At 36.9% G+C, this 26385-nt stretch overlaps 1 protein-coding gene across 7 annotated transcripts in view; it reads left to right on the forward strand.

Annotated features, from left to right (window-relative positions):
• Nucleotides 1-26385, forward strand: part of PLCE1 (phospholipase C epsilon 1) — a 149645-nt gene that overhangs the window by 99605 nt on the left and 23655 nt on the right. For 5 of the 7 annotated variants that reach the window (XM_052677947.1, XM_052677949.1, XM_052677950.1 and 2 more), the window contains 14 exons: nt 7594-7739; nt 9509-9767; nt 10428-10636; nt 13178-13219; nt 14453-15128; nt 15632-15814; nt 16690-16807; nt 17201-17360; nt 21299-21421; nt 21506-21642; nt 22649-22887; nt 23943-24004; nt 24109-24274; nt 26058-26165. In XM_052677947.1, the coding sequence (XP_052533907.1) occupies nt 7594-7739; nt 9509-9767; nt 10428-10636; nt 13178-13219; nt 14453-15128; nt 15632-15814; nt 16690-16807; nt 17201-17360; nt 21299-21421; nt 21506-21642; nt 22649-22887; nt 23943-24004; nt 24109-24274; nt 26058-26165 (2628 nt within the window). The remainder of the gene's footprint in view (nt 1-7593; nt 7740-9508; nt 9768-10427; nt 10637-13177; nt 13220-14452; nt 15129-15631; nt 15815-16689; nt 16808-17200; nt 17361-21298; nt 21422-21505; nt 21643-22648; nt 22888-23942; nt 24005-24108; nt 24275-26057; nt 26166-26385) is intronic. The other 2 variants (XM_052677951.1, XM_052677952.1) reach the window with 1 other exon arrangement.

Below are 26385 nucleotides of genomic sequence, written 5' to 3' on the forward strand. Positions count from 1 at the left end.
TGCTTGCATGTAATTTGAACTTTTTTGGCCTCAGCTTCATGTAATAGAAAGCATTAGAAAATTAGAACGAAGCATTTAATATTCTGTGCTGAGATGCAGCTCACTCAATACATGAAGTATTTTTTGGGAAGATTATGTTGCCAAAAAGCATAACTAAAAAGGTAAAAAAACATATCAATGACTCTAGTGCAACACTGCTACTGAGGTGGTCTCAGACTTACTAAGACACTCCTGTGTTGAGTCAAGATAATAAAACATCTGGCTATTAGACAAAATGAGTGATAATGATAGTCTCATTTTTAGGGGGTTAAATTTGTAAGTTTTCTTCATTGTCATATAAAAGACGATTTTAAACCCTTACTAGGAAAGCAGAGACATATCATTTTACTGAAATTATGGAATGCAAATAAATATTATGCTGTGTCTCTTAGTTCAGCATTGCTTTGCAATTCCTAAATGGGTTTGCATAATGCTTTTAAAAAGATTATGTTTGTACAAATATCAAACTGTTTCCAGTCCTTGTTTGGAGTACTGTTCAATCAGATTTAAAATGGTAAATGTTCTTTGTAAAGTTACATAATTTCACTCCAGCATCTAAAGTGAACCATGTGTTTGTAGGATATGTGATATTAAGTACTCAGATTTTATAAGTGCATCAGAGAATTATGTTGCATATTATACCGGAGCCCAAAAATTTAATAAAGAACCTTTACCAAAACCTGTTTAAAATAAAACAGTGCTGTGTTCTATGATGTGATCCTTATGTTCATCAGTATACACTCATGGATGTGTGAGTAGACTCAGACAAAGGAACTGATGGAACTCGTGGCTGCCAGTTAATCAGTGCTAACTGCATAGCAATTGTGATTTTAAAAGCCTCACAAGCATGAAGCTTCTCCATAGATTTTTAAAAATTACTTTCCCCAGAAAGAGTTTTACTTCATAGAATAACCTTGTGGTGTTGTGAAAGGTGGAGGATTTTTTCTTTTAAACAGAGAGAAATCACTTTACAATCATATAGTAAGGGTTATGCTTTTAAACAAGATAAGGTATGCTTTTCCCTCTTGCCATAACTCTTCATCAGATGTTTAGCAGGATTTTATGCATTTATTTATTATATGTTTTTTTTCATGTTCTTCAGATTTTACTTAAGTTTCCAAATTTCTCGAAATCACTGAAAATGCAATATTTTGGTTAAATGAAATAACTGATCACAATGCTTTTCCTGTGGATAGCTGTAAAATCAACTTCTTGCTTTGTACTCAAGGACTTCAAAGAAACAAATTTCTCATGAATATCCTCATTCTGTTAATATTAAAATTACTACCTTTCTTGCTCCAGAGTAGTTGAATAAGTTACAAAGGAGGTCCTGGTTAATTTTCATATCTTTGGTGTTAGAGAAGGTCTGCGCTGTAATCTTTTTGTCTTGGTAGTGGTGGCATGGATTAAACCTCAGGCAGGCAGCTCTACTTGCTAGTTGTGCCTCTGAAAGCTGCATTTTTGGAGTATTAAGAAGTTGCTAAAATGTAAAAGACATTGTTTCTTCCATGCAGTGTTCCCTCCCTCATTTATATTTATATAAAAGTTAATCAAAAGAAAGATAAGAAATAAATTAGTTCCCATTCCAAAATTTATGTAATAGATTCTCTAGCAGGTGTATGAATAGCAGTACAGACTTTTGTATATTTATATGTGGGTGTGTATCTATATATATATATAGATATATACACTCATGTACAGATGAGTTATGTTGATATTCAGTATTAAAAGACTAAAAGAAGAAAAGAAGTGAAGTAAATCCATTTCAGATTTTGGGATACAGATATTAATTCAACATGCAGTAAGGACTATTCCATCCTCTGTGCTGCATGAAGCAGGGTTCTCCTAGAGCAAGTGGTGGTTCACAGGGCATTAAGATCACTTGCCAACAAATATTGAGTCCATCATATATGTCTCTTCTGTGTCTGATCACCAAGTTCTTCTTATTGTGTTTGTAAAAGCAACTGAACATCAATGATAAGCCATATCCTGCCACTGTCAAAATGGAAGATTTTGGCCTGTGTATAGACATGATTTTAAGTCAGTGATAGATCAGTGATTGGATTATCAAATATACTGGGTTATGCTATTTTTTGAATGTATGTAATATATTTCCCCTGTTGAAAGGCTTTGGGAGGATGTGTTTTATTTTTAAATATTAAAATACTGTAAGGTTAAAAAATAAATTCTGCATATTAATTCTCACAATTGAGCTTCAGGAGCTTCCCTGACAATTTTGTTGTCTTCTTAAAAAAAATACAAGGGAAAAGAGAATTCTGAAAATTAGAACAGAAATTTCTGGACCCTGCTTTGAATGTGGTGTCCTGAATGACAGAGGTTTCTCTGTCCTCAGTGAAGTTCTGTTATTGTTACCATTGTGAAAATTTCCAAGTAGCCCAAAGCACTGAACGAATCAGACATGGGCTTTAAAATAGTCATGGTATATTTGAAGATTAACATTAATTATTAGTATGCTTTTCCAAAATGCATTATTAATTTTTTACTCAAAATTATTTGAAAATTTGATCATAGTAGGACAAGTCCAAAAACCCAAAAAGAGTCTATTCAGTAGACTTTATTGTATTTAAAATAGCAAGAGCTGATAAAAAAAAAAGTAATTTAAAAAAAAAAACAAAACACAACAAAACTACAACTGTATTTGTCATTACGTATTATTGTGCCTGAGATGATTGATCACCTTCAGTTTGCACTGTCTGGATGATGTAGATCCTGTTTGTGCTCAGACTCAGATTTGTGCCTCCGAAAATTTCCAACTGGGGTTTTATTACAAACTCTAACATAGCGTGATGTTTGAGTGCTTGTCTGTAACAGATGACTAGAAAATATTTAAATTTGCACTAGGTATCTATTGGATACGATTTCTTTTTTTACACCTAAATATTGGTGTGCAGTAACCCTGAAAAGCACTGATTCATATCCACCTGAATGAGAAGATGGGTGTTATTATCAACCTGAATGGATTTTGTTTCAATTTGTGATGTATTATACATTATATAAATTGGATTATATAAATGAAGCCAGGATACATTTTCTCATACTTTTTAGACTCGTCTAATTATAGGTTTGTTGTGATGATTTGTGTTCTAAAGGGAGTTACAGAAACAGAAATATGTAAGTAGAATGTGAAAAAAATAAATTCAGGAAATCATCTTTAAGAAGTATGTTGTGATCTAATGTTAATTGGATATTGAATACAAAAACTCGGTCCAGAAGCTGTTACTGCTAATTCTGAGGAGTACTTGCCGTGTGCTTTGATCTTTGATCCTTCTTGCGAAGCTGCTACTGAACAGACAGTGCATGCTGCCTCAGGTCCCAGGGCTGCTTTGTTTGGGCATTGCTGAGCTGTAGAGCCCTTGGGCAGCAGGCACAGCCTGCTAACAAGGCCGCGGGCTGCTGGTGCTTTCCTCCTTGGGTAGCTACACACGTTTAGTGGAAAAGGAAGATTTTCATGGCAGCTTCTACGTGGTTTCCATATGCTCTCTTGTTCTGTGAGGCACCTCTGGCTCACATATCTGGACAGTATCTGAGGAATCATGCTTTTGAACTCTCATTTGAATGAAGATTTTTAAGAGCTCAGTTCTTGAATACCATCTGTGCAGAGGAGGCATTATGCATCCCAGGCAGCAGAAATGTATTATATGCATTGCTGGGAGCTGTGGGCAGCTATACGGTTGTTATCAGTGGTTCCTGTGGAGGTGTACTTGTGAGCATGGACTCTGGACTGCTCATGTAATTATCAGCAAGTCAATACATTCCAAAGTATGTTTACGGAGTACTGTTAAATCTCTGTATATTTTAGTGTTCAATGTATGTATACTTAAATATACTTAGGTTTCCTGTAATTTGTTGTACATGATATTTCCTAAACATTGCAGTCCTTTCAGTTTTCCTCCATTTCAGTGTTGGTTGTGCATGGTTCATTTTAGCTATGCCCACTACGAATAGCAGTTGAAAATTAATGCCACACCCAAATTATTTCAGTATGCACTTATTTAAAATAGATAATGATGTTCAGGATAACGTTTTTTGATCCATCAGTTCAATCTGCCTGGGCAGAACAAAATCTTCAGGGAGTTCACAGCTGGGAAGAGACCTCAGGCAGCTGTAGGTCAGCTTCAGTTCTGTACTCCTTCAAAGCTAATGATTCATCCACATCTTGCAACCGCAACATTTTTATGACAAAAGTCTCCTCTGACTGTTTGAAAGGATGAATGACTGTTCTGCAAATTAATTAAAAGTTTGCTTCCTAATTGGGCTCCTGGACCAGATTTAATTTGGGGAAGATGTCCCCTAACGCCCCTCAATGATTTGTCTCTGTTTTCCAGCAATTCTCACTGAAAAAAAAAGGGAGTGCACGGTGCTCAGCAAAAACCTCAGTGAATGAAATGAGATGGCCTTTGTTCACAGCTCCTCCCCTCTGCTGCCTCCTCTGTGACAGTGCTATTGCCTTTTAGCAGTCTCTGTTCTAATCTCAAAGTGATGAAACCTTTCAAGAATTTAATTTTGGAATACTATTCCCATAATCCCTGTTTCTAGGAGCTATATGGTGTATTCAGATTAATCAAGTAACAGTCTGAGTTGTTCGTAGGAAAACTTTATGAAGAGTTGCAGCTATTCAGAATCAGCAGAAAAATCACTGCGTGCACCTGACTGTTTACTAAATATGATATAAAAGCCATATGGAAAAGAGAAGCAGCCTGTAGCATATGGAGAGGGACAGCTCTGTTATACTCCTGAGGTCGTCAATATGTAAAAGAGCATGAATGAAAGTTTCTGTTATCTGTGTCTGACTGACGCCTCACAGTCTGCTTGTCACTCTTTTTCTAATCTCCAGCAAATATGCACATAGTGAAGTTTCTGAAGCAGGCATGTTCTCTGTTTGGCAGCAGTGGATTCTATCTTTAGGTGCTTTGTTCTGCAACTTGTTTCTGCCCAGGTCTTTATATCTTCCTTTGCCCATCCTGTTTTGTTGTGTAGACATTCAGACACTTTATTTTTCCATCTTCTTTAGTGAAATACTTTCTGTTTTCTGCTCTTCCTGTGAATCTATTCTTGTCCTGCAGAAGCGGTGAACATAAACTTCAAGGGAGACTACTTACTGCCTTTTGCACCCTTATTTTGCCACAAAGGCTTGTTTGTGCTAACCTTCATCATTTGTGTTTGCTTTTACAGTGTTTGTAAAAGTTCATCATAACTGTTTATAGCAGTCCTAAACTCTTTATTAAATACATTTTCAGCAAGTAACTGTCCTAGTTTCAAGATTTCTTGTTAGGGAGTCTACGTTCAAATGCATTTTTAGACATTCTTTATCACCTTTGATACTGTTCTCTCCTTACTATTGCATGTGTTGCCTACCTTAGATAAAAACAGATCTGCTTAAAATTATATTATTCTTTAAAATATTTAAACACGTATTAATCAATCTGTCATTACCACATTTAGTATTTCATACCAAACAAATGTTATTAATCTTTTTGTATGTTTTTGCATGTTTAGCATTTGTATTCTCTAACAGAGCCATTTCTGGAAAATGAGAATAATATCCAAAACTAATATTTAATTTTATTCCAGCATACACACACAAGTCTATGCCAACCTTGAATCACATATTTAACTGTTTTGTTTCATAATTTCTGATTTATGTATTTTTTTGTATTTACTTAATTGCATTTCATTCTGTGCATGCCCTCATCCGAGCCCCATGTCATAAAGTTCATAAAGTTCATTTTCTGTATTTCTTCTATACCTTTATGCTCCTCAGGAATACACTTCTTAGCTGATTTAGTTTTACAGTTTAGGAATCACCAGCTGAGCGCTTCAGATACATCAGTGAAATTTGAGTGCGCAGCTGTGTTGTTTCTTTGTGTTGCGGCCTCTGCAGTGGCAGCCTGTATAAAGGCTGCAGTTGGGGAAGGTCTGTCAGAGAGATCTGCATTTACAACATGGATCTCTCCTGCTTGTTCTGCCTGTTCTGAAAGCTATCTACTGGGTATCTGCTCCTAAGCCTTTGCTATTGTATGCGAGTTCTAAAAACATACGGAAACTGAAGCTAACCATTTTTCTTTTGATTATTGCTAAGCAAGGAGCAAGTTTCTTCTAGCTCTTACCTTCCATAACCACGTTGTTTGGTGAGGGTTAGGTCACATAGAAAACTTGCAGGACGACTCCGTTGTTCCCTGATCCTTTCATCCCATCACAACCCTGTGCTGCACACTCCTGAGATGTCCTCAAGGGAGGAGAGACAGAATGACTTTATAACCTCATTTCTTCAGGAATTCAGTCTTAAAATTTTGATTCCTTTTTCTGCCTCTGTGCTTTGCATGTATTGGAGCTGTGGCTTGTTTTCTTATTTGCACTGTTCTCATTTGTTGTTCTCTGTTGGTTAGGGTGTCAGGAAGATGAACAAGCAACTTTCTCATTTCTCATATTCTTTGTCTGTTCTTCCTGAGGAGTTAGAGGCTGAGACCATTGTATAACTGGAGGAGCTTTATATTGTTAGGGTTTTTTTAATTTGTACTGAAGAGTTTTCTTTTTATTTCTTTTGCTTGATTTTTTAAAATAAAATGATCTATGCCTCATGAAGACTAAAATTTTCTGGTTGTTATAAGCTTCTCCTCACACCAGTGTTGCCTGTAAACACTCTGAATCCTTTGAGACTAAAGAATGAAACTCAGTGTCGGTGAACAAATCATGTTTATTGCTTTCTAAGTGTTTACATAATGACAAAGATGAAGCCCTGGGGAATTATACTGTGAAAAGGGGCAGTTCATTTGAATTCAATTTCTACCTGAAATATAGCTACCTTTTATAGCTATTATGGGAACATAAGCTAGAAGGAAAATGCTCACTGGTAAAAGGAAGGCTTGACGTTTTTTTAATACAAATAGAATTTTGTACCAAATTAATTGCTGATTCTGGCATGAAATAATCACTGAGCAGAGACTGGTATTGTGGTCACACTTGGAAAGGGTGTTTTTTTTATAATTTTACTGCATTTATAATCTTGCCAATGCATGAAAACAATAATGACAATTTATCAAAATTCACTGTCCTTGCTGTAAGAACAAGGGGATACCTTGCCTATCTCCTATACCTATGCTATACCTGTACCTATTCTATACCTATATATCTCCTATACCTATCTCAGCGTGAGACTGAGATTTGTAAGCTGTGCTAATGAGGATTTGCACTGCAGATCTCTCTGACAGCATTAGAAATTGTCAATAACTTAAGCTGCCCATTTTCTTCTGTGGCCTGGATGCATATCTGTAATACCTTACACTGCCATGCAACAGTTTTTTATTTAAGTATTATGTAGTATTTATTAAGTATTATGGTAGTTAAGATTTAACTGCTGGAATGTGAGCATATCTGTGTGTGTGTTTGCAATGGATGTAATGCATGGGATTGGGCCACAGGTACGTGCATAGCATTTTCACTGATACCCTCCTTGCAGAAGGAAAACAAGTAAATGCACAGATGCTCCAAGTGACATTGCTTTGACTGACTGTACTGTATGTCTTATTTCACAAGGTGAGCTCGTGGGTTACCTGGCTGATCCTGACTGCAGGTTCAATGGAGGAGAAACGAGAAGTCTTCTCATATTTAGTACATGTGGCAAAATGCTGCTGGAATATGGGCAACTACAATGCTGTAATGGAATTTTTGGCAGGACTAAGGTATGGGCAACTCTTTGTAAATGACTTCTCAGTGATAGATGACACTGCAGCTTCCGTCAAGCAGATGTCTTTGGACAAAGGCATAAACAGAAATCTGTGGCTAAATCACATCATCTTGCCCTCTTACTTGCTAAAAATCCTTTTTTGAAAAAATTGAACATGCTAAAAACCATTTTCTTCATTGTCATTTTCATTTTTCTTCATTTTCATTTTTCTTCATTTTCATTTTCTACATTAGAAAGCATACATTTTTAAGCAGTTTTTAAAATGTAAAGAAAGATGGCAAATTAGCTATGCTTTGTCTAAAATCTAAAATGTAACTTGGGATTTGGAGTATCCAGAAGACAAGTGAAATATAATCATGGTAGTTTTCTAATAGAGTCAGACCAAAACTTTAAAAGAAAACCAACAAAATACACACACAAACAACAAACAGCTAAAACTGTCTTGTTAAACCCTTCAAGTTTATTTATCCTGGCTAATGCTGGAATCTTGTGCTGTAATTATCCTATGTAGCCAGTCCTGTAGTGTATCCAGAAGGAAAACAGAGTGTGGGGTTGCAGTCATTTCTGCAGAATAACAGGTGCGGTGGTGAGGTGCTACCTTGACCCAGATTTGCACTTCAGAGAGCAGCAAATCAGACTGGACGAGGAAGAGTTAAGATCAGATTTCCTATCAGTTAGCCCTGACCCTACCTGTATTTTGTGTTGGTGTAGCAAAGCTTTCGTGTGTTGTTTTGTTGCTCTTTGTGGTTTAGTGAGGATTCTTACTGAGCTAATTACTTACATTTTTGATATATAAAATACATATTAAATGCTTGTGGACAAAGGGAGTTTTTTTCAGCAGAATGCATCCATATAAGTCCCCTAGCAATGAAAGTTGTGAGGGAAAATGCAAACAAATTAAGGCCTTAGTTTTATCTGTAATGCATCTGCACAGCAGAAGGGAAGGCAACAAGTAAAGGCAAGGCTGGTGCCCAATTAGCAGTGCACCCAAGACAGGGACGGAAAGTGGGGATGAGGATGTTGAGCTGCTAGCAGTTCTACAACCCTTTTGGTGTGTCTGAAGGCAGGGGGCATAGAAAGGCCATACCTTTGCCCAGATGTGCAGCTCAGAAGGGTGAGTGGGCTTAGCAATGCCAGCTGTCCTTCTCACCAGGAGTCATTTCTGTTTGAATTCAAAGCTTGGTCTGCAGAGTGGCACTGGTGCTTGAGAGCTGGAAGACAGCCTTGATTTATTTCCATGACAGAGTTAGAGTGTAATGGGAATAAATCAATGTAAAATATTTCAAATTTTTTGTTTCATTGTTGTTTCTTTTCATTTGCTAACTATATGGGTTATTTACTGATGAATGAATTTGTAGTAAACCATCTGGTTTATCTTCATACCGTTTTTCTTATTTTTTCTTATACCTTTTTGACTTTAAGGCAATGACAAAATGAAAATGTGGGGAATCCTGCTTGCATTTCATGGGTACCTGAGCTTTTATTAAGTTCCTAAAAATTACTGCAGCCTTGTGTAAATCATACTGCTTGTTTGTCCTTGTTACTTTTCTGGTTTGGTAATTCAAAGAGATGAAACAGTCCGCGAGCCAGAGTTTTTGTTAAGAATAATGACCTGAATGTGATTCATTAATTTCTGAGAAATAATAATAATAGTAATTTTCATATTCCCATAATTTCTATTCCATACATGCTGGAGGTGTTGGAATTCTCTGCAAATTGGTTTATTTATTTATTTTTAATAATTGTTGTCTTTTTTTTCACTAGGTCAAGAAAAGTTTTAAAAATGTGGCAATTTATGGACCAGTCTGACATTGAAACCATGCGGAGTCTGAAAGATGCTATGGCACAACATGAGTCCTCATCCGAGTACAGGAAAGTGGTCAACCGGGCACTCAATATTCCAGGCTGTAAAGTAGTTCCTTTCTGTGGTGTATTTTTAAAAGAGCTTTGTGAAATTTTGGATGGAGCATCAAGCCTCATCAGACTCTGCCCACAGTATAATTCCCAGGATGAGACGTTAGAGGTAAATAGGATTGCTGTTCTAAGAGGCTGTGTTCTTAGCCATCCAGTGCATTATTTTATCATCTGTTGTTTTATGTGAAAGTTTCATCTAATTAGAGTTCTATAAACCAGACTGTTATCCATAGTTCAGTTACATGAACCTCAATTTAATTCCTACAGTAACTGTAGTAACATAGATTTTGCTGTTAATAAATAGTTCAGCATAGGAGTACTGAGCAGTTATTGTCTATACCAAAGCAAAAAAAACGTTTACTTCGGTAAAGGAAGTATGTAAATACTTAAACATGCAGCTGTCTTCTCCTAAATTTTCTGATCTTCTGCATAGCTTTTTGGGAACTGAAAGGTTTTCAGTTCCTTAAAGGAAGAACTCAGAAGATCAATGGACCAACCTTTTCCTTTACGAAATAAAACAATTCCTTTTTTTTCACTTTGTTTTGAAAATATGTCCCTGTTCCATGAAAACTGGGACTTTTAAAAAGTCTATAGGACTATTGAAATTTGTGCTACTTGGTTTATGCAGTGTTTTTGTCTGTTTAGGTAAGCTAATGGCAAACATATGTACTAAATATTCTTAATTCTTCTAAGAATTTCTCCAACAAGACATAAATGACACAGTGTTCCATTACTCCTGTTACAATATTAACCTATTAGATGTCTTTAGTTTGTTTCAGATTACAGTGGACAAGATAATTTCTTGCAACGGGTAGGCCAAGATGGCTTAAATAATCCAGAAAAAGAATCCACAGCAAACAGTATATTTCAAACTATTCGGAGCTGTAATCGCAGTTTGGAATCTGAGGAGGGGGAAGATAATCTCAGTGAAGAAAGCAATTCGAGAAAAAACTCCTTGAAGGACAGAAACCGTTACCAGTAGGTCTCATGTTTTGTTTTCTATCTTCATCTGTATATTTCACAGTTTTAGTTTTAGTTTTTTGTTTCCTTTTACCAAACCTCACTTACAGGATCAGAGGCAACTTTTAACCTCTTCTCTTTTATTTACTGTCTTCCAATTCAAAACTTATTCCTCCAGGAATTATGCTAAGTATTTGATGTTCAAATGCATGAGATCTCTCCGTATAGTTATATTTTCACTCATGATGTAATTACTTCCTCTCATGATAAGGGTAAATCCTTTTCATCTTACACACAGAGCTTTAAAAATCCACGGTTATGATTACAATTTTGATCTGTGGTGCCCGGAATAGCACCAGGACATATCTGTTATCAGAGCTCAGAACATTATATTCTGCACACCAGGGCAGCGTTGTGCCCTTTTCAAAATAGAGGTTATTTATTATTGTTCATAAGACCACTTCTTTTAAGGACATGTTCACTTGAGGCTTTTAAATTATGTCCAGAAGACATTTGTAATCATTTTGCATTGTGAATTTTCAGTTTGATTTAGTCCTGCTATTTTGCCTACATGTTTTCTTGATTGTGCTCCAAGAGCACAGTGTTCAAAAACTTCCCAATTTTGACTGAACACGCAGTATAGTCTTTACTTTTCAGCAGCAAAAAATATACTAAATGGGAAGTTTAAGACATGACTTGATCTTGAGCGTTGCTTTAGTGAAATTGTAGCCCACATAGATCCTGATGCGTCAGCTTCAAATGAGGTAACTGTTAGACAAGCAAGAAAAGAACTGTGCTGTGAGTCCAACTCACCTGCAATGAACAGGGACATCTACAGTTCCATCAGGTGCTCAGAGCCCCATCCAACCTGACCTTGGATGTCTCTACTGCCTCTCTGTGCAGTCTGTGCCAGTGCCTGACCATGCTTACTGTAGAAAACTTCTTCCTTATATCCAATATAAATCTCCTCTCTTTTTGTTGAAACCATTATCCCTTATCCCATCATATAAATGACACAACCCGGATTATATAAAAAACATACTTATGTCCCCACTTGAATTATTATATTGATAATGTCTATCAGAGATATCAGTATGTTCTGAAGTATCCAACTTATTTCAGCTATTACACACAGAATCTAATAAGTGACTGCCTGAGAAGGAGCTACCTTCTTCCTGTTTAAATGCATTTATTTCATTAACATGCAATTGTAAATCTCATTTCAAATAAATAATAATTATTTCCTGCAAGAATGGTTTCTAATGGAATTATTCACATCTGGCTTTACTTCCTTCTGGGCAGTGGCGCAGTAGATTATGCCAGGAAAGGCAGTCCCACTTCTCTGTACATTTGTTATCTCTTATTTCACTTTAAACATTTTCCTTCAGGAATTATTTTTCTTAATTAATACAGTTTGAATTCAACTTGCAGGTCTCCATTCGAAGAAAGAATGAGCTAATGAAATCAACCTTTCACTTGAATACACAAAGCAGAATTTAAATGTAGAAGAACAATATGGGGAAAAATGAGTTTTTTTTGTTACGTCTTTATGAAATCAGTTTTTTTAATTAGTTATTTATGCTTTATGTTTAAATGGAACTGCTAAGTTCTATTCTAATTAAAGTAGAAATTAAATGCAAAGAAGTTGAGTCCAACACTGAAATGAACAAAACAGTAAAGAAGTAAATAAAATTGTTTCCTGATTCAGGTGTCTGATCATTGCTGTCTGTGCTTCTGGTGCTGTAAAATGCTAATTTTAACATTCTAATGACTTGTAAAAAAGTACACGTGGAAGTGTTAATTTACCTCAGTTCCTCATTATCCAGCTATGTTTTGCTGGCCATTGAGAGCTGGCTGGGACACAGGAAAGAACTGCTGCAGAAAGGCAGAAGGGCTCTGTGCTGTTGTCCCTGTTGTATGGAGGCTGAAATATTTGATTCATTTTTAATGCTGTAAACAGCTAAAAGCCTTTCTTTTGAGACCTAAGCCATATCTGTTATGCAGTATTATGTAATTAAAATTTTGTAATTAGTTTGCATTTTGTTGATTTGAATTAATATTGTGAAACACATGCCTGCTGTATCCCAGAGCTGGATATGTTGGTTTGATTTGCAGAAAATGAGGGGCATCTTATAAAATCAGGGGGCACTGAGTGAAGCTGTTATTTTCCCAAATAGACTGAGTGTCGCTCTAGTCAGCAATGTGTCCAGTCACCCTAGGGTGCTGACCATGCCAAGTAAATGCCACAATTAAAATTCTGTCCGTCATCTTTGACAGTTCTCAAAGAAATAACAGCTGGTAGGAAAAATATAAATGTGGAAATCCAATCTTTATAGAAATGTTAATCAAACGACCTATTCTCTAAACTTTGTCTTAATGTTGTTGAACTGATCTCCTCTACCCTTCAAGCTTTCTTAATTACAGTAAATACCTTCAGAATGAATAAAACTGAAAAACCTCACTTTTTTTTTTCCCCTTTCCCTTACAATTTCCTCCTTTAAAACTGCAATCTGTTTTAACATTTCCTGTATCCTTTCTTGTCATTTTCTTGCATCTTAGTGCAGTACGTGTAAAGAAAGCTTCTGGTTCAAACCAAGTTCTGTAAGTTTGTTCCCAATAGTTAATGGCTATATTGCTTTTGCCAGCTAATGCCAGAGGCTGTTTCTGGATATGCCTTGTGCATGTGCTTGGCTTACCTGGTTGCTGTTTGTGCGTTTTAATCTACAGCATGGCTGTGCTGTCACACATGAAATAAGGCATGAACAAAACTCTGCTATTTCTGTCTCCTCTTCTCCAGCCTTGCATATCTACTCTCAGAATATATTTTCTGGGGTCTTTCTAGAGACTTGTTTGGTTATTTTGAAGGCACGAGGAAGATAAATATTTTAGTGGTTGTTTTAATTTAAAAAGCTGAACGATGAGTAATCCAGCTAAATAATGTATGCAGTGTGGCAAGACTCAGCAATTTTAACATCAGTTTATAGCAGCTCAGATATATGGCATGACCTTTATTTTACAGCAGATTTCTTAAGAAACTTCAGTTGCAATTAAGGCTGATGAAATTATTCTGCCATCGTTTGTCTATCTCTTCACCATCACCATTAGAATTGATGTCTGGAATAAGGGAAAAATTAAATGAATTACTACTCCAGGAAGAGGAAATTTTGAGGAAGACCTGAAGGTTCCATGTGGGGTTTAACTCAGTGAGATGGGTGCCTGACTTGCAAGAAGTCTTAGTGTGAATTGTGTTCTGCGCTGAGCTGGCAGGAAGTAGTCGATAACATTCTTGCTGCATTTTTTTGAGAAATTGATGTATTTTAAGCCCTATTTTACAAGTGTTAACCACAAACAAGTCTGTACACAAAAAGAATAGCAGAAGAAGGTTTGAAAGTCCTGTCTTCAGTCCCCTAGATATTGTTACCAGCTTCCTCATACAATAATCGGTATTTCCATTGTGCTATGGGCTTAGAAACTGGAATCACTTAACTTCAAGATACAAAGTGAAGTTGTTTATAAGGTCCCTTCCAGCCCAAGCCATTCTACAATTGATTCTATGATAATGAATATAATCCTTGGAAAATTCAAAGAGAACATAATTATATTGCTATCAGAGTTTTAATTAATTGTAGTAACATCTATAAATTCCAAATTGCCATAACTTAAATTATAATACTGCAAAAACTACTGTAAGTTCCTGTATTGTTAATTTAAACTGCAGCAGAAAAAAAAAAAGGTAGTATCATAAGGCAGCACATAAATCATGTGTTTCACTAGGTAGAAAATGGGTGTATTAAACAGAACTAAACTAAATTCCTCATCTTTGTTCGCATACAGATTTATAATTGGAGATCTTTCAGATTCTGAAAGTGATATATTTGAGCAGTTGAAGGACTGGGACACAAGTTCAGCAGAAGAGCAACAAAAGGCTTTCTGCCATGGCATAGAACTCATTCCCTGGTACGTATTGTCCATCAGAGCTGATGTCCACCAGTTCATGCTGCAAGGTGCAACTGTCATCCATTATGACCAGGAGACACATCTTTCAGCACGTTGCTTTCTTCAGCTTCAGCCTGACAATAGTACTTTGACTTGGACGAAACCCACAACAGTTTGCCCAGCAAATGCAAAAGCAAAACTGAGTGTCCAGGGTAATGCTGCTGAGCTGGGCAAATACCAGTTCCTTGGCAATACCGGAATAAATGGACTGATGGAAGGTTTTCTGGATTTGTTTTCAGCCAAGGCTGTGTATATGGGACATTCTGGCATTGATATGCACACTGTGTGTGTTCAAAATAAACTTTGTAATATGTCCCTTGAAGAAAATGGTATAACACTACTTTACGGACTTCAGACTACTGATAATAAGTTGCTGCACTTTGTTGCTCCAAAATATACTGCCAGAATGCTCTATGATGGACTGCTGGAATTGACTAAAGCTGTAAGAAAAATGAGGAGATTTCCTGATCAGAGATTACAGTGGCTACGGAAACAGTATGTCAGCCTCTACCAGGTAAAAGATGCTGTGATTTTCTATGATGAAAGTTCAATGTCATCAATGTATTGTTGAGTGATTAGTTTCTATTATAAGTAAACTGAAGTTAAATGTGAACACCAGACCTCCAACTTAGTAACATGGTTTGAGTGAAAATGATCTGGTTCTCCACATAATGTCTCATCAAGTGGTGCATATTTTAGATACTTTTTAAGTTTAACCTTTTTTATTGTTAAGTTCTTCATATATTTGCAGTTTGGGAATAAATGTTTTCTTAAAGAGAAAGCAATGACTGTACATGAAAATGGTTCCCCAAAAATGAGTGCTGAGATTTAGGGCCAAAAATATGAGATGGTGAAGAAAATAGCCCTATTGCATTCATGCAGTAACTAAAAATCGTGTGCTCTTAATATTTTGCTTTTCATTGGTTCCCGAGAGATATCTTTATTATAACTTAAGAAAATGTGTCTGTTCTTCGGCAGTTATTCTCCTGATTTTGTTAATGCTGAGAATTTTTGTAGGAGGATGGAAGGTTTGAAGGCCCAACCTTGGCTCAGGCTGTCGAACTGTTTGGAGGCAGACGATGGAGCACAAGGAACACAAGCACAGGAACTCTGACCAAAAGCACTGAGAAACCTAGTGTGCAGAGAAACAACACTCTGGGAATAAATGCAGCTAAGAAGAAGAAGAAAGTACTCATGAGGGTATTCATGTATTTTGTTACTTATCTGGCTGACTTGTTTCCTTCCTACATTTTCTGTGTAGCTAGCTGTACTCTGAACCAGGAGAAAGTTAGTTGAGAACTTTAAAACAGCTTATTGCTGGTTTGGTATGTTTTGGTTTGTTGTTTTCTGTTAATTTGGTGGGTTTTTTTCCTGATGTTTAAATTTCATTTCTAAGGACACGTGAGCGCTAGCAGACAAGGACATAATGTCATTAAGAACTTTAGGTGCTACTTCAATTTAGGGATAAAATATTCTTGAGAACGAAAGTAACCATCAGGGTGATGTCTGGAGGCCGTAGTCAGTTTCTTTGCTCCTTTTTGTTTTCATGTTGCTAAAAATATCACCACAAATCTTCTGCTTCACATTAACATGGGGTAAGATAATCTTACATGGCTCACAGAAACAATGCCCTTTCTTTTTCTTCGGGCAAGGATTTCAGCAATAGCTAGGAAAGGGAGAACTCAGGGACTAGCAGCTCAATGCTGACTACATGGTTACTGGGCAGGTGGGGGAGATCCAGATGACAAGATCCATCCTCTCTAAATCTCCTGTGTCACAGTGGAATAGTGTAGAACCAGCTTCACCAATATAGAGAGGTGCAATCTTTGTCATCCTCTGTGTGATGTCAAACTGAAGTAATTTCTGATGTTCCCCCACTCATTATGTATCCATCACGTTAAAGCTGTCCCTTTTCTACTTGGAAAGTTTCACGGACAGCACAGTTGCTGGCCATACAAAAGTTATTTCATAAGGAATAGCTGATTTATCTCATGATTTTGTTACAGATTGCACTGATAAAGAATGAAAAAGCAGTGGTTTTGGAATGTTTATTACAATGCTCACTTCATTTCTAGGGTGAAAGTGGAGAGGCTACTGATGATGAAATGGCAACTCGGAAGGCAAAAAGCTGCAAGGAATATCGAAACAGAAGTGGTTCAGATCCTCAAGATATTGATGAACAAGAAGAATCAGGTAGATACATTGCTTCAGTATTTAAGAGTCTCTCAGGATTTTGCAAAAAAGTTATGATACAGATGTGCTTTACAGTGTTGAATATGTATATGTTCATGGTAGGAAAATTATTTTTATAGATGAAACTCCAAATGCTGTCAAGTTTTAAAACTACTTTCTTTTTTGATTCCTGCTTCTTCTTTCCTTATGTTCGATAGCACTGCCTTTCTAGTCAGACTAAAGCATGTATGAACCTTGCTCAGAATGTATCTTTTTGACTGTCTTGGAACAAATCTACAATCCCTGTAGTGTTTTACTGAGCGTTAATGAATTATGGTATTGGGCTCTTGGATGAAACCATTTTTATTGGGACAGAGGCTGTAATAGTACTGCAAACTTTTGTTTCCTTTGTAGATCAAAATATTATTATTAATGCTTCTCCATCTAACACCCTGTCATCAAGAAGAGCTCACTCTTTGACAGCATCTGGACCTCCTCATTTAGGAGCTTCCACGTCCTCACCAGCCAGACCAGTGTCCTCTCCTGTAATGTCTTCAAGCAAGAGTCAGTCGAGGTAAGGATGAAATCAGTGCTTTGATTTAAAAAGAAAAAAATTACTATTGTTTAGATCATTTTTCTTGCCAAGCTGATGAAGTCTGACAAAATCAGTGCCAGAAAGGCAATTAGTCTTTTGATAGACATCTGAATGATAGACAACACTGTAGCACAACATAAGGCATTTAAGCTGAAATACCATTAATCTTTGGGCAGCAATGTAGACAGTCTGCCAGCCAGGACACTTCAGTTAGTAAGTCAGTTACAGAAGAAAATTGGAATGCATTCCAAAACTCAGCAAGTTTAATTCTTTCTCCAGATTGTCTCCAAAACATGGTTACAGATATCTTCTGTATAAAGAACCCCAGCAAGTCATTTCTACCTGAGGGAGTATTAACTTTGCTGATGTTCTGGGTGAGGACTGCAGTAGTTTCTCAGACCATTGGAGGAACAGTTTTGAAATCTTCATTCCTTACAGCCCTCTGTCTTCTCCTTTAACATTCATCATTTTTCTATTGCTTACACAGCATTAAAGGTCATTCTGTGGTGTGCAATGACATAGTTCAGTAACATATTTATTCTATAAATAATAATAATGATAGTAGTAATAGTAGTAATAATATAACAAGGATAATGTACTAAAGTTGTGGATGGTACTTGGTGATATACAAGAATACAGTGACAACAGAGACCTTCCAGTATCTTTTAACATAATGATGTATTATGGATGCAGGTATGAATTTTGGGATTTCCAGGAAAGCAGTGGTAAACACTGGAAGAGATTACTGCTGCTGGCAGAATATTATTTTGTGGAGATATGCCTTGTGTAACGGTTTGTTTTGTTTATTTCATAGGATTCTTTTACATTTCAATGGTTAGGTTTAGGGATGGAGGTGAGTAGTAGAGCCTCCTGTGGGCATCTGTCTGGTTGTTGCTCCATGTAATATTACTTTCTGAGACTTCCCTGTGTTCTTCACTTCTTGTTCTTCACTGTCAAACACAACTATGAGATGAACATTCCAGGCTTGGATTTATTTCTGTGGGACATTTATAGGACTTTTGGTTGTTGTTGTTTTTGCATTTGTTTGTTTTTTAAGGATTGGAGCAATTCTCTTTTATATTAAACTGAAGAAATACTGCATTACTACCTCTGATGAATGCTCCTCTGTTTTGCAAATCTGCTTTATGCTCTTCATACCAAAAGAGTTGTTGTTCTGTAAATGCGATTAAAAGGCTCAGCTGAAAGCTCACATTCCCAGGGGAAGGACAGCTAATGTTGCTTTAAATCCTCTCAGTTCTGGGTTTCTGCATAACTTAGCACTCTAGGCCTCCCTGAGCTATGACGAGTTTTCCCTGGCACTTGTTTGGAGACTCCAGAGTATCTCCTGGTAGAGCTCTCCCCAGTGTGATAGGACCTTCCACACTAGAACTTGTAGGAAGTGATTCTGAAGAGGGTTCTGCCAGGCTCCACAGAAGCCTTTGTAGTACAGAAGTCTTAGCTGATAACAGATGATTAAATGTAGAGTACAGAGCTACAAAGGGAAGAGCATGGAAGATTTCCTATTTTTGCTCTCTTTTTCTGTCTGTGTGGTATGTACATTAAAAATAGCCTTCCCAATAGCCTAACCATCACTTAGGTCCGTGCCTCTGCTACATGTGAAGCTCTGAGTAAAATCCAATAGAAAAAAAAAGACTATTGATTGCAATTTAATATGAGAAAGAGATGGCTATTTTTGTACATTTTAATAATTGTACCTGCAGGTAGAGAATTAAGAACTGTATTTTTACAGGTGTAGTTCACAGTCTTGATATTTCTTACCTCCTTACTAACAGCTTACATTGAAAATAAATCCTCACAGATTCTAGATGTGCAGATAATTTGCACACACAGGGAGCCTGCAGCTGTCTTCTGTCATTCATTTGAAGTGGATGTACATGCAGCAAATTCTAAAGCTCTTTGAAAGTGTAGTGCTGCCCCTAAGGAGGAAACAAGGGAAAGGGAGCAAAAACCACTGGGAATCTTATAGCAGAATATGAAAAATAAGAAATGAAGACTTATTTGTGAAGGGAAGGTAAAGTTTGCTCTCCTTAGCTGTATACAGATATAAACTAGACTACCCCTAATTACACAGTTTTGATAATTGGTGGTAATGGGCTTGTCTTGTTTGGTTGGCTTTTTTTTTTTTTTTTTTTTTCCCTTAAATTATCTTATGTGGAATTACTGTGGAAGATAATCTCTAGAGATACATTCTGGAGAAATGGTGAGCTTTCTTATATGCTGCTGATTTTCCCTTCAGTATTCTGCCTTTCCAGTCTGCAGGAGTCAAGAGTCTTTCCTCATCATGGTTTATTTTTCTTGTCTGATAAAAATGTTAGGAATTATTTTAGCCCCAAAGTTATATGCAGTATGTCAGTACTTGCCATAGTGATGTCAAACAAATTGAACATTATCAACCAAAGTAGATGGTATTTTTTTAATACTTAAAATCACATGGTGTTTTCAATTGCATGCATCCATCCCAGGCCAGGAGTGAACTGAGGAATCTAATATGTAGTGTATTTATGTGAAGTCTTCTTGTAGCACTAATTTCCAGGGACTGCAAAATGTCTTTAGGGACACTGGACAACAAGCTGGTCCTGTTTTTCCATCACAGCTGTTGGAACTGTTTGTACCGAATCTGATGTCAGGATTCCTAGATTAATGGATTTGTAGATTTGTACATTATGGAGCAATAAAAGCTGACATGTGGTCACCTAGTCTTGTATTTTTAAACAAATACTGCAATTTCTGGAGCTCTGCTGCAAACTAGACAGTTCTGACTGTGTCAGTGCCTCCTTTTGCAGGATGCTGGTAGATCCCAATTGTGCAGGTGTGGTCACTGAGGTTTAGACACAGGAGGCAGCTCCGAAACTCAGCCATTTGGCTGATACCCTTACAAATTAGTACTTGAAATTCACTAAGGATTTGACTATACTGCTGAAGGAGTAGTTCAAACTGGGGAAAAGCTACAGTTACTAGTGTGAGTCTTGTAATAGCCCAAAGACTTTATGATACAGCTTTTGGAAATTTGTTGTTCTGGTTCAAAAACTTATTATTCACTTGCACAACTTAGTTTAACAACTGCAGGTATAAGGAAATTGGCTTGGTATCACTGAAGTCAACTAAAATAATGAACAGCAAACAGCCAGTTTGTTTCTGTGATTATTTTCCCCCTTTGTGCTCAAGAAATATCAGTTTGCTTTCTTTCCTTCAGTCCAAGAAGCTGAAAGGATGAAATAATTAAAAGGAAATGGCCTCCAGGGGCTACTGCTCAAGCCTAAAAGAAGAGGGCTGTAGCTTGACCTGTCTTTGAAGTATCTGAGGATCATCTCAACTGTTTTTGGAAAGTATGAGAGAAGCCCACGAGGCTGGGAAAGGAGGAGGCTTGTGTACCAGGGGAAGGGCTATACTTCTTTAGATCTCGACCTTTAATTTTAATTCTAGACAGGAGGAAACCCCAGGTGTGTGAGGAAAATATTGTTTTTATTGTGTATCCACTCGTAATATTAGTGTTTTATTTTGATTGCTATAAGGAATTCTATGTCCTTCTTATCTTTTCCTTAGCAAATCTTCAGTGCACCTCATAAGCAGCAGGACATGTTTTTTAAAGCTTGTGGTATGAGAATGCTGACACTGTTTTCTTCAAACAAAAAAATGAGAATGCATTCATTTTTGCCATTTCCAGCAGACCCTTCTTCACTTGGAAGTGTTTTAAATATACTTTAATCATTCTGGTAAAGTTTGCAGTTGTTTTGTGAGAAACAAATAGCCATTATAAAACAAAAAAGTATAATTGTCATTATTAATCTTATAACATTCAGCTTTATTTGCTGTTAATGCAGTAATTTGTTTCATATGTGTAATATGTTTCAGTATGTGTAATATAACCAAATTACAGCAGTCTCTTTTTGATTTAGCACGTGGAGCAGCAGTAGCTGGCACGGCCGTGTTAAAGGAGGAATGAAGGGATTCCAGAACTTCATGGTTTCTGACAGTAACATGACTTTTGTGGAATTTGTGGAGCTCTTCAAATCTTTCAGGTAAAACATATTGGTATTCTGTATTGATCTCTTTCATCCAAGTTTATGAAATAGCTAAAATTAGACTTCTCATGTCTTTTACAGTGTCCGTAGCCGCAAAGACCTTAAAGATCTTTTCGATGTCTATGCTGTGCCTTGCAATCGATCCGGTCTAGAGCCTACTCCACTTTATACTAATTTGAAGATTGATGAAAACAGCATTGGATTCCAACCCGATTTAGGTTTGTTAAAGAAAACACAACTGGTAGACTACTGAACAGCTTCAGTTAATGGCCTCAAGATAACATCTCTCAGTCAGTCTCATAGAGAGTGATCGATTGTAAGTTAAGCACAGGATAGCTGCTGTACCTCCAGTAACAGCTGTTTAGCCAGAAGTAAGGCAGGTTCTTTGTTCAGAAAGTAAGAAAAGTACTCCTGTTTTAAGTTAACCAGATAGATTTGTAACTAACTGGCATAGCAGAGGCAAAAAGCTTTTTGCTAAGAGGCTGGGCCCGACGCAGGAAGTATCTGGTTGCAGGAGCTCTGGAATCTGCCATAGGGGTAATACAGTGAGCAAACATAGGAATCAGAAAGAAAAAGGCTGTGCCCTGTGTTTCATCTGTTTTTGTTGTTGTTGTTTTGGTTTGGTTTGGTTTTTTTGTTTGTTTTTATCTATCTGATTTCCTAGTACATCTGTTTCATTTGGGACAAGGGGAAAGGAAACCTTTGCCCCTCTTTACATTCCCCAATTGCCATAATCTAAGTTTGGAGTTTTGTTCACATTTAAAGAAAGCAGTGTTTCTGCCAAGCAGCCTGTGGGGAGGGTACAGCACCACTAGCATGCAAAGATATAAAGTCTGTGGGCAAGCTGTGGGATTGCACGGAGCAAAAGAAAGGCTTCAAGGCTGTACATGGTCATGAGAGGGTGCAGGAGGGGCCTGGGTGACAGTGGGAGAGACTGTTGGATCCATGTTAGACATTCCAGGATTTTGTGTATAATAATTAATTGCTTACAATAGTTCTCTCCCACTGTTTTACATACACAGTTAACACTTATTCTCCTATGAGTGGATAGAAACAAGATGGTTCTGTTTATGTTTACAATGTTATGGATAAAATGTTCTATGAGATATTCAAGTATCTTTGCAATGAAATATGTTAAATTCTATTCTATACGATGTATCCAATACACATAATGATGTATTTGATATTTATTTTGTTTATTGTTTGTTTGTTTATTTTTAATAGATTTGTTGACTAGGAATGTTTCAGACCTTGGTTTGTTCATTAAGAGTAGGCAGCAGTTGTCAGATAACCAGAGGCAAATATCTGATGCTATTGCTGCTGCCAGCATTGTAACTAATGGTACTGGAGTGGAAAGCACGTCACTGGGGGTATTTGGTGTGGGCATCCAGCAGCTGAACGACTTCCTTGTGAACTGCCAAGGAGAGCACTGCACCTATGATGAAATCCTCAGCATTATCCAGGTCTGTAACACAAACATGTTGCAATCCCTTTTACTAGGAATCTTGTTACTTCTGTTTTCCCTGTAAATGTTCCCAACAGTATTGTTTAAAGACATGGGGTATTTTACTTTGTTGTTCTTGCTTCCATTTGACAGCTCTAAAGTTTAATATTATCTTTATTGAAGGCTATAAAGTTATGCCGGTATCCATGTATGCACACCCATAAAAAGAAAAGAAATGATGCAAATAAACAGGAGTGGGGTTTTTTTTGCTGTGTACACTTTACCTGGGAAGGGGCATAACACTTGAGAAAAGTGTTCTTGGTTGTGCATTCTTTTCTTCTTGTCTGAGACCACTTTTGTAAATACTAACTTGGAACTTAAAAAAAAAAACAAACATTGTTTCCACATGTTTTTGTTTTACTGTTAAAAAGAAGGCAAAACAAAACAGGAATCCACCCTCTCAGAGCAGAAGAAAATATAGACATCTTACTCCCTTCTATACAGTGGCTAAAGTGATCATTATATGGAGAACAGGAAAATTACATTAAAATATTTGGATTTCCTCCACATGTGTAATTAATACAATCCGAAACCAAGCACCCACTTAGGAGTTCAATAAGGTTAGAAGTTGAGTATTTGAACTATTAATATATAACAGATTTGCAAAGCCCAAAAGACAGAAGTTCTAAGGAAACATTCAGGTAGAACAGCAGAAGCGTCCAATTTGACATGGTGTTGTGTTTGAACACAGTAGGAAGAGGATACATTATTATAGATGCTTTCTAATTTCAGCTAAAGTACTGACTGCTTTGAATGGGAGATTGGATCAAGGTGACCTTCCAATATCCCTTCCAACCTGAATGATTCTATTATTCTGCAATTAAAAGCTTAATTTGCTTGTTTACTGATTTTTAAAGCAAGCATGAGTATTCCAGACACATAACTCCTTTAGAAACAAAAATGCTGGGTTTAGATATAGTTAATTAAGTGTGCAAACTACACTGTGAAAATACAAAAAAGCAGTATTTCTAAAAATCACTGTTATATGTGTCTTAAATTTCTTCCTTCCTATAGAAGTTTGAACCCAGTGTCAATATGTGCCAGCAGGGGCTACTATCTTTCGAAGGATTTGCAAGGTAATTGTTAATTTATATATATGACACCAGTGTATTAATGTGTGCATGACGTTCACAAAATACTCAGCACAGCTTGTAACTTCCTGACATCTTCTCACTTTGAGGTTTTTGATGGATAAAGACAACTTTGCCTCCAAAAATGATGAGTCACAAGAGAATGCTGAGGACTTGCAGTTTCCACTGTCATATTACTATATTGAATCTTCCCACAATACCTATCTTACTGGCCATCAGCTTAAAGGGGAATCCTCAGTGGAGCTCTATAGCCAGGTAAATGGGGTTAGATCATTGCGTAGTTTTCAGTATTAACGTGTTTGTTTAACTGTCAAGTGCAGGAACATGACATTTTTGCTTTGTAACTCCAAATGTTCTAAGACCCTGCTTGTAAGATGTTGGAAAACATGATGTGTGGGAAAGCTGCCCATAAGCACAGTTGTGTTCAAATGCCTTTTCTAAGGCAAAAAAAAAAAAAAAAAAAGGGCTTAGTTTGAGATTCATAGCATCTAGACACCAGTCGGTCTGACCCAACCTACTAAAATTAGACTTTCCCACAGGAAAGACTGATCTAATATTTTAGTTCATTCAGATGTCAGAAACACTATTGAAATATTGTACATTGCACTGCAAAGACTAATTTCAAATGGAACTATAACATCTGAAGACATTGCTTCTAGGAATATTCTAGAGCTATTTACACTTTTCTGCCTGATGAACAGGAAAAAAGTAATTTCTTCCTAGGGCGTTTAATTCTGTGTGTGTTTGTGTGCATACCAATTTATTGGTGTGTCTGTGTATTTATCAAATACTAGAGAAGGCACTGCATTTCCTGCAAGTAGTGCTTTTGTTACTCTAGATATTAGTCACTTACTATTGAAAGGGTTCATCTGGTGTCCCATGTGCCACTTTACTTGGGGATTTAGATAGAGGGCTGTAGCTGTATTAGGAAAACCTGAATAATGATGTTGAAAAATATGATTGCAAAGGAGGTTCCCATAATTTCACTGCACAGAGTGGTGTGAGTATTTTGTTGGGAATATATTGGCAGTGAGATAGAGCTCAGCTGGCTCTAAATTAAGCATGATACAGGAAAGCCTCTGCCTGTCCCCAGACAGTTATCCCAGAGGACAGGGCAGCTTGTCCTGGCTCAGCATGCCTGGCTCTCACATGAGTGGTGATACCAGCCACACACACAGCTGCCCAAAACATTCTTAATAGCAGAAGTAATTTTTCTGAATTGGAGAAGTTGTTCTTCTTCTTTGTTCATGAGTGCATTTGCTGGAAATGATTTTGATTTAGAGATCTTCATTTTCAGTAAAATATTTAACAGGAATAGAGATAACTTTTCAGTGATAGGCAGTTCTAAATAAACAACAGCAATAAAAAGCACGGGACCAACAGTGCATAATTCAGCTTATCTTTCCCACTGTCCTGCTTCTTTGCTTTCTTTGGTAGTTTTCTAGAAAGCACAGCTTCTTCAAACAAAGAAGTAAACTAGTTATTATCACTAACCACGATGGTCAGGCACATTTGCATTCTGATTATCCTTCTGTAAGTTCTTCAGTAGATAATATTTTCAGACTATCTTCTATTTAAAAACCTATCCAAAAAAAAAAAAAAAAAAAAACCAACAAAATATCCCAAAGCAAAAGCAGCAATGCTGTGCCCATAAGCTGTCACGTTAACAATCTAGAATATATTGCCATGTTACTTTCCAACTGCTTTTGCAGGTGGAAATGCAGGAATGTTTTTCTCCCTCAGGACACTGAGGTATACATTAAGAACCATTTTCTGCAAGCAGATTCCACGTATTCTGTAAAGTACCATGAATTTCCAAGCTTTATAGTACTCCTGAAAACATACACGCTTTCTTAATTTTCCCACTAGGGAATGCAGTTAGCTGGGGACTGCAGCTTCTGGGCCTGTATTTACAGAGGCTGCTCATTCCAGCTCCTTTTCTGAACCACTGTGCTTTCATTTACCTCTGCAGTGTCTTCTGCTTTGATAATATCAGGCTGTGGCTTGTATGTGCTCACTCTGTTCAATTGCATTGCAGGTTCTCTTACAAGGCTGTAGAAGTGTTGAATTAGACTGCTGGGATGGTGATGATGGGATGCCTATCATTTACCATGGGCACACTCTCACTACTAAGATCTCTTTTAAGGTATGCTAGTAATTATATCTAGAAACAAACAAATCTGTACTATTTCTCCGACAAGGCAAAAAAAAAAAAAAAATAGTCTACTAGGAAAATGCAAGTCTGAATAGACTAAATCTTAATAGAATACGATGTACTACTTCAGATATGAACTCCCTAATTGTAAAAATTATGCTTTTTGCATTTGTATTTGTAGCAGATGTATGGTAATTTTTGAGTGGCTTTT

Source organism: Tympanuchus pallidicinctus, unplaced genomic scaffold, assembly GCF_026119805.1.
Source record: "Tympanuchus pallidicinctus isolate F22 unplaced genomic scaffold, pur_lepc_1.0 scaffold16, whole genome shotgun sequence".
In the NCBI taxonomy this organism is placed as follows: Eukaryota; Metazoa; Chordata; class Aves; order Galliformes; family Phasianidae; genus Tympanuchus; species Tympanuchus pallidicinctus.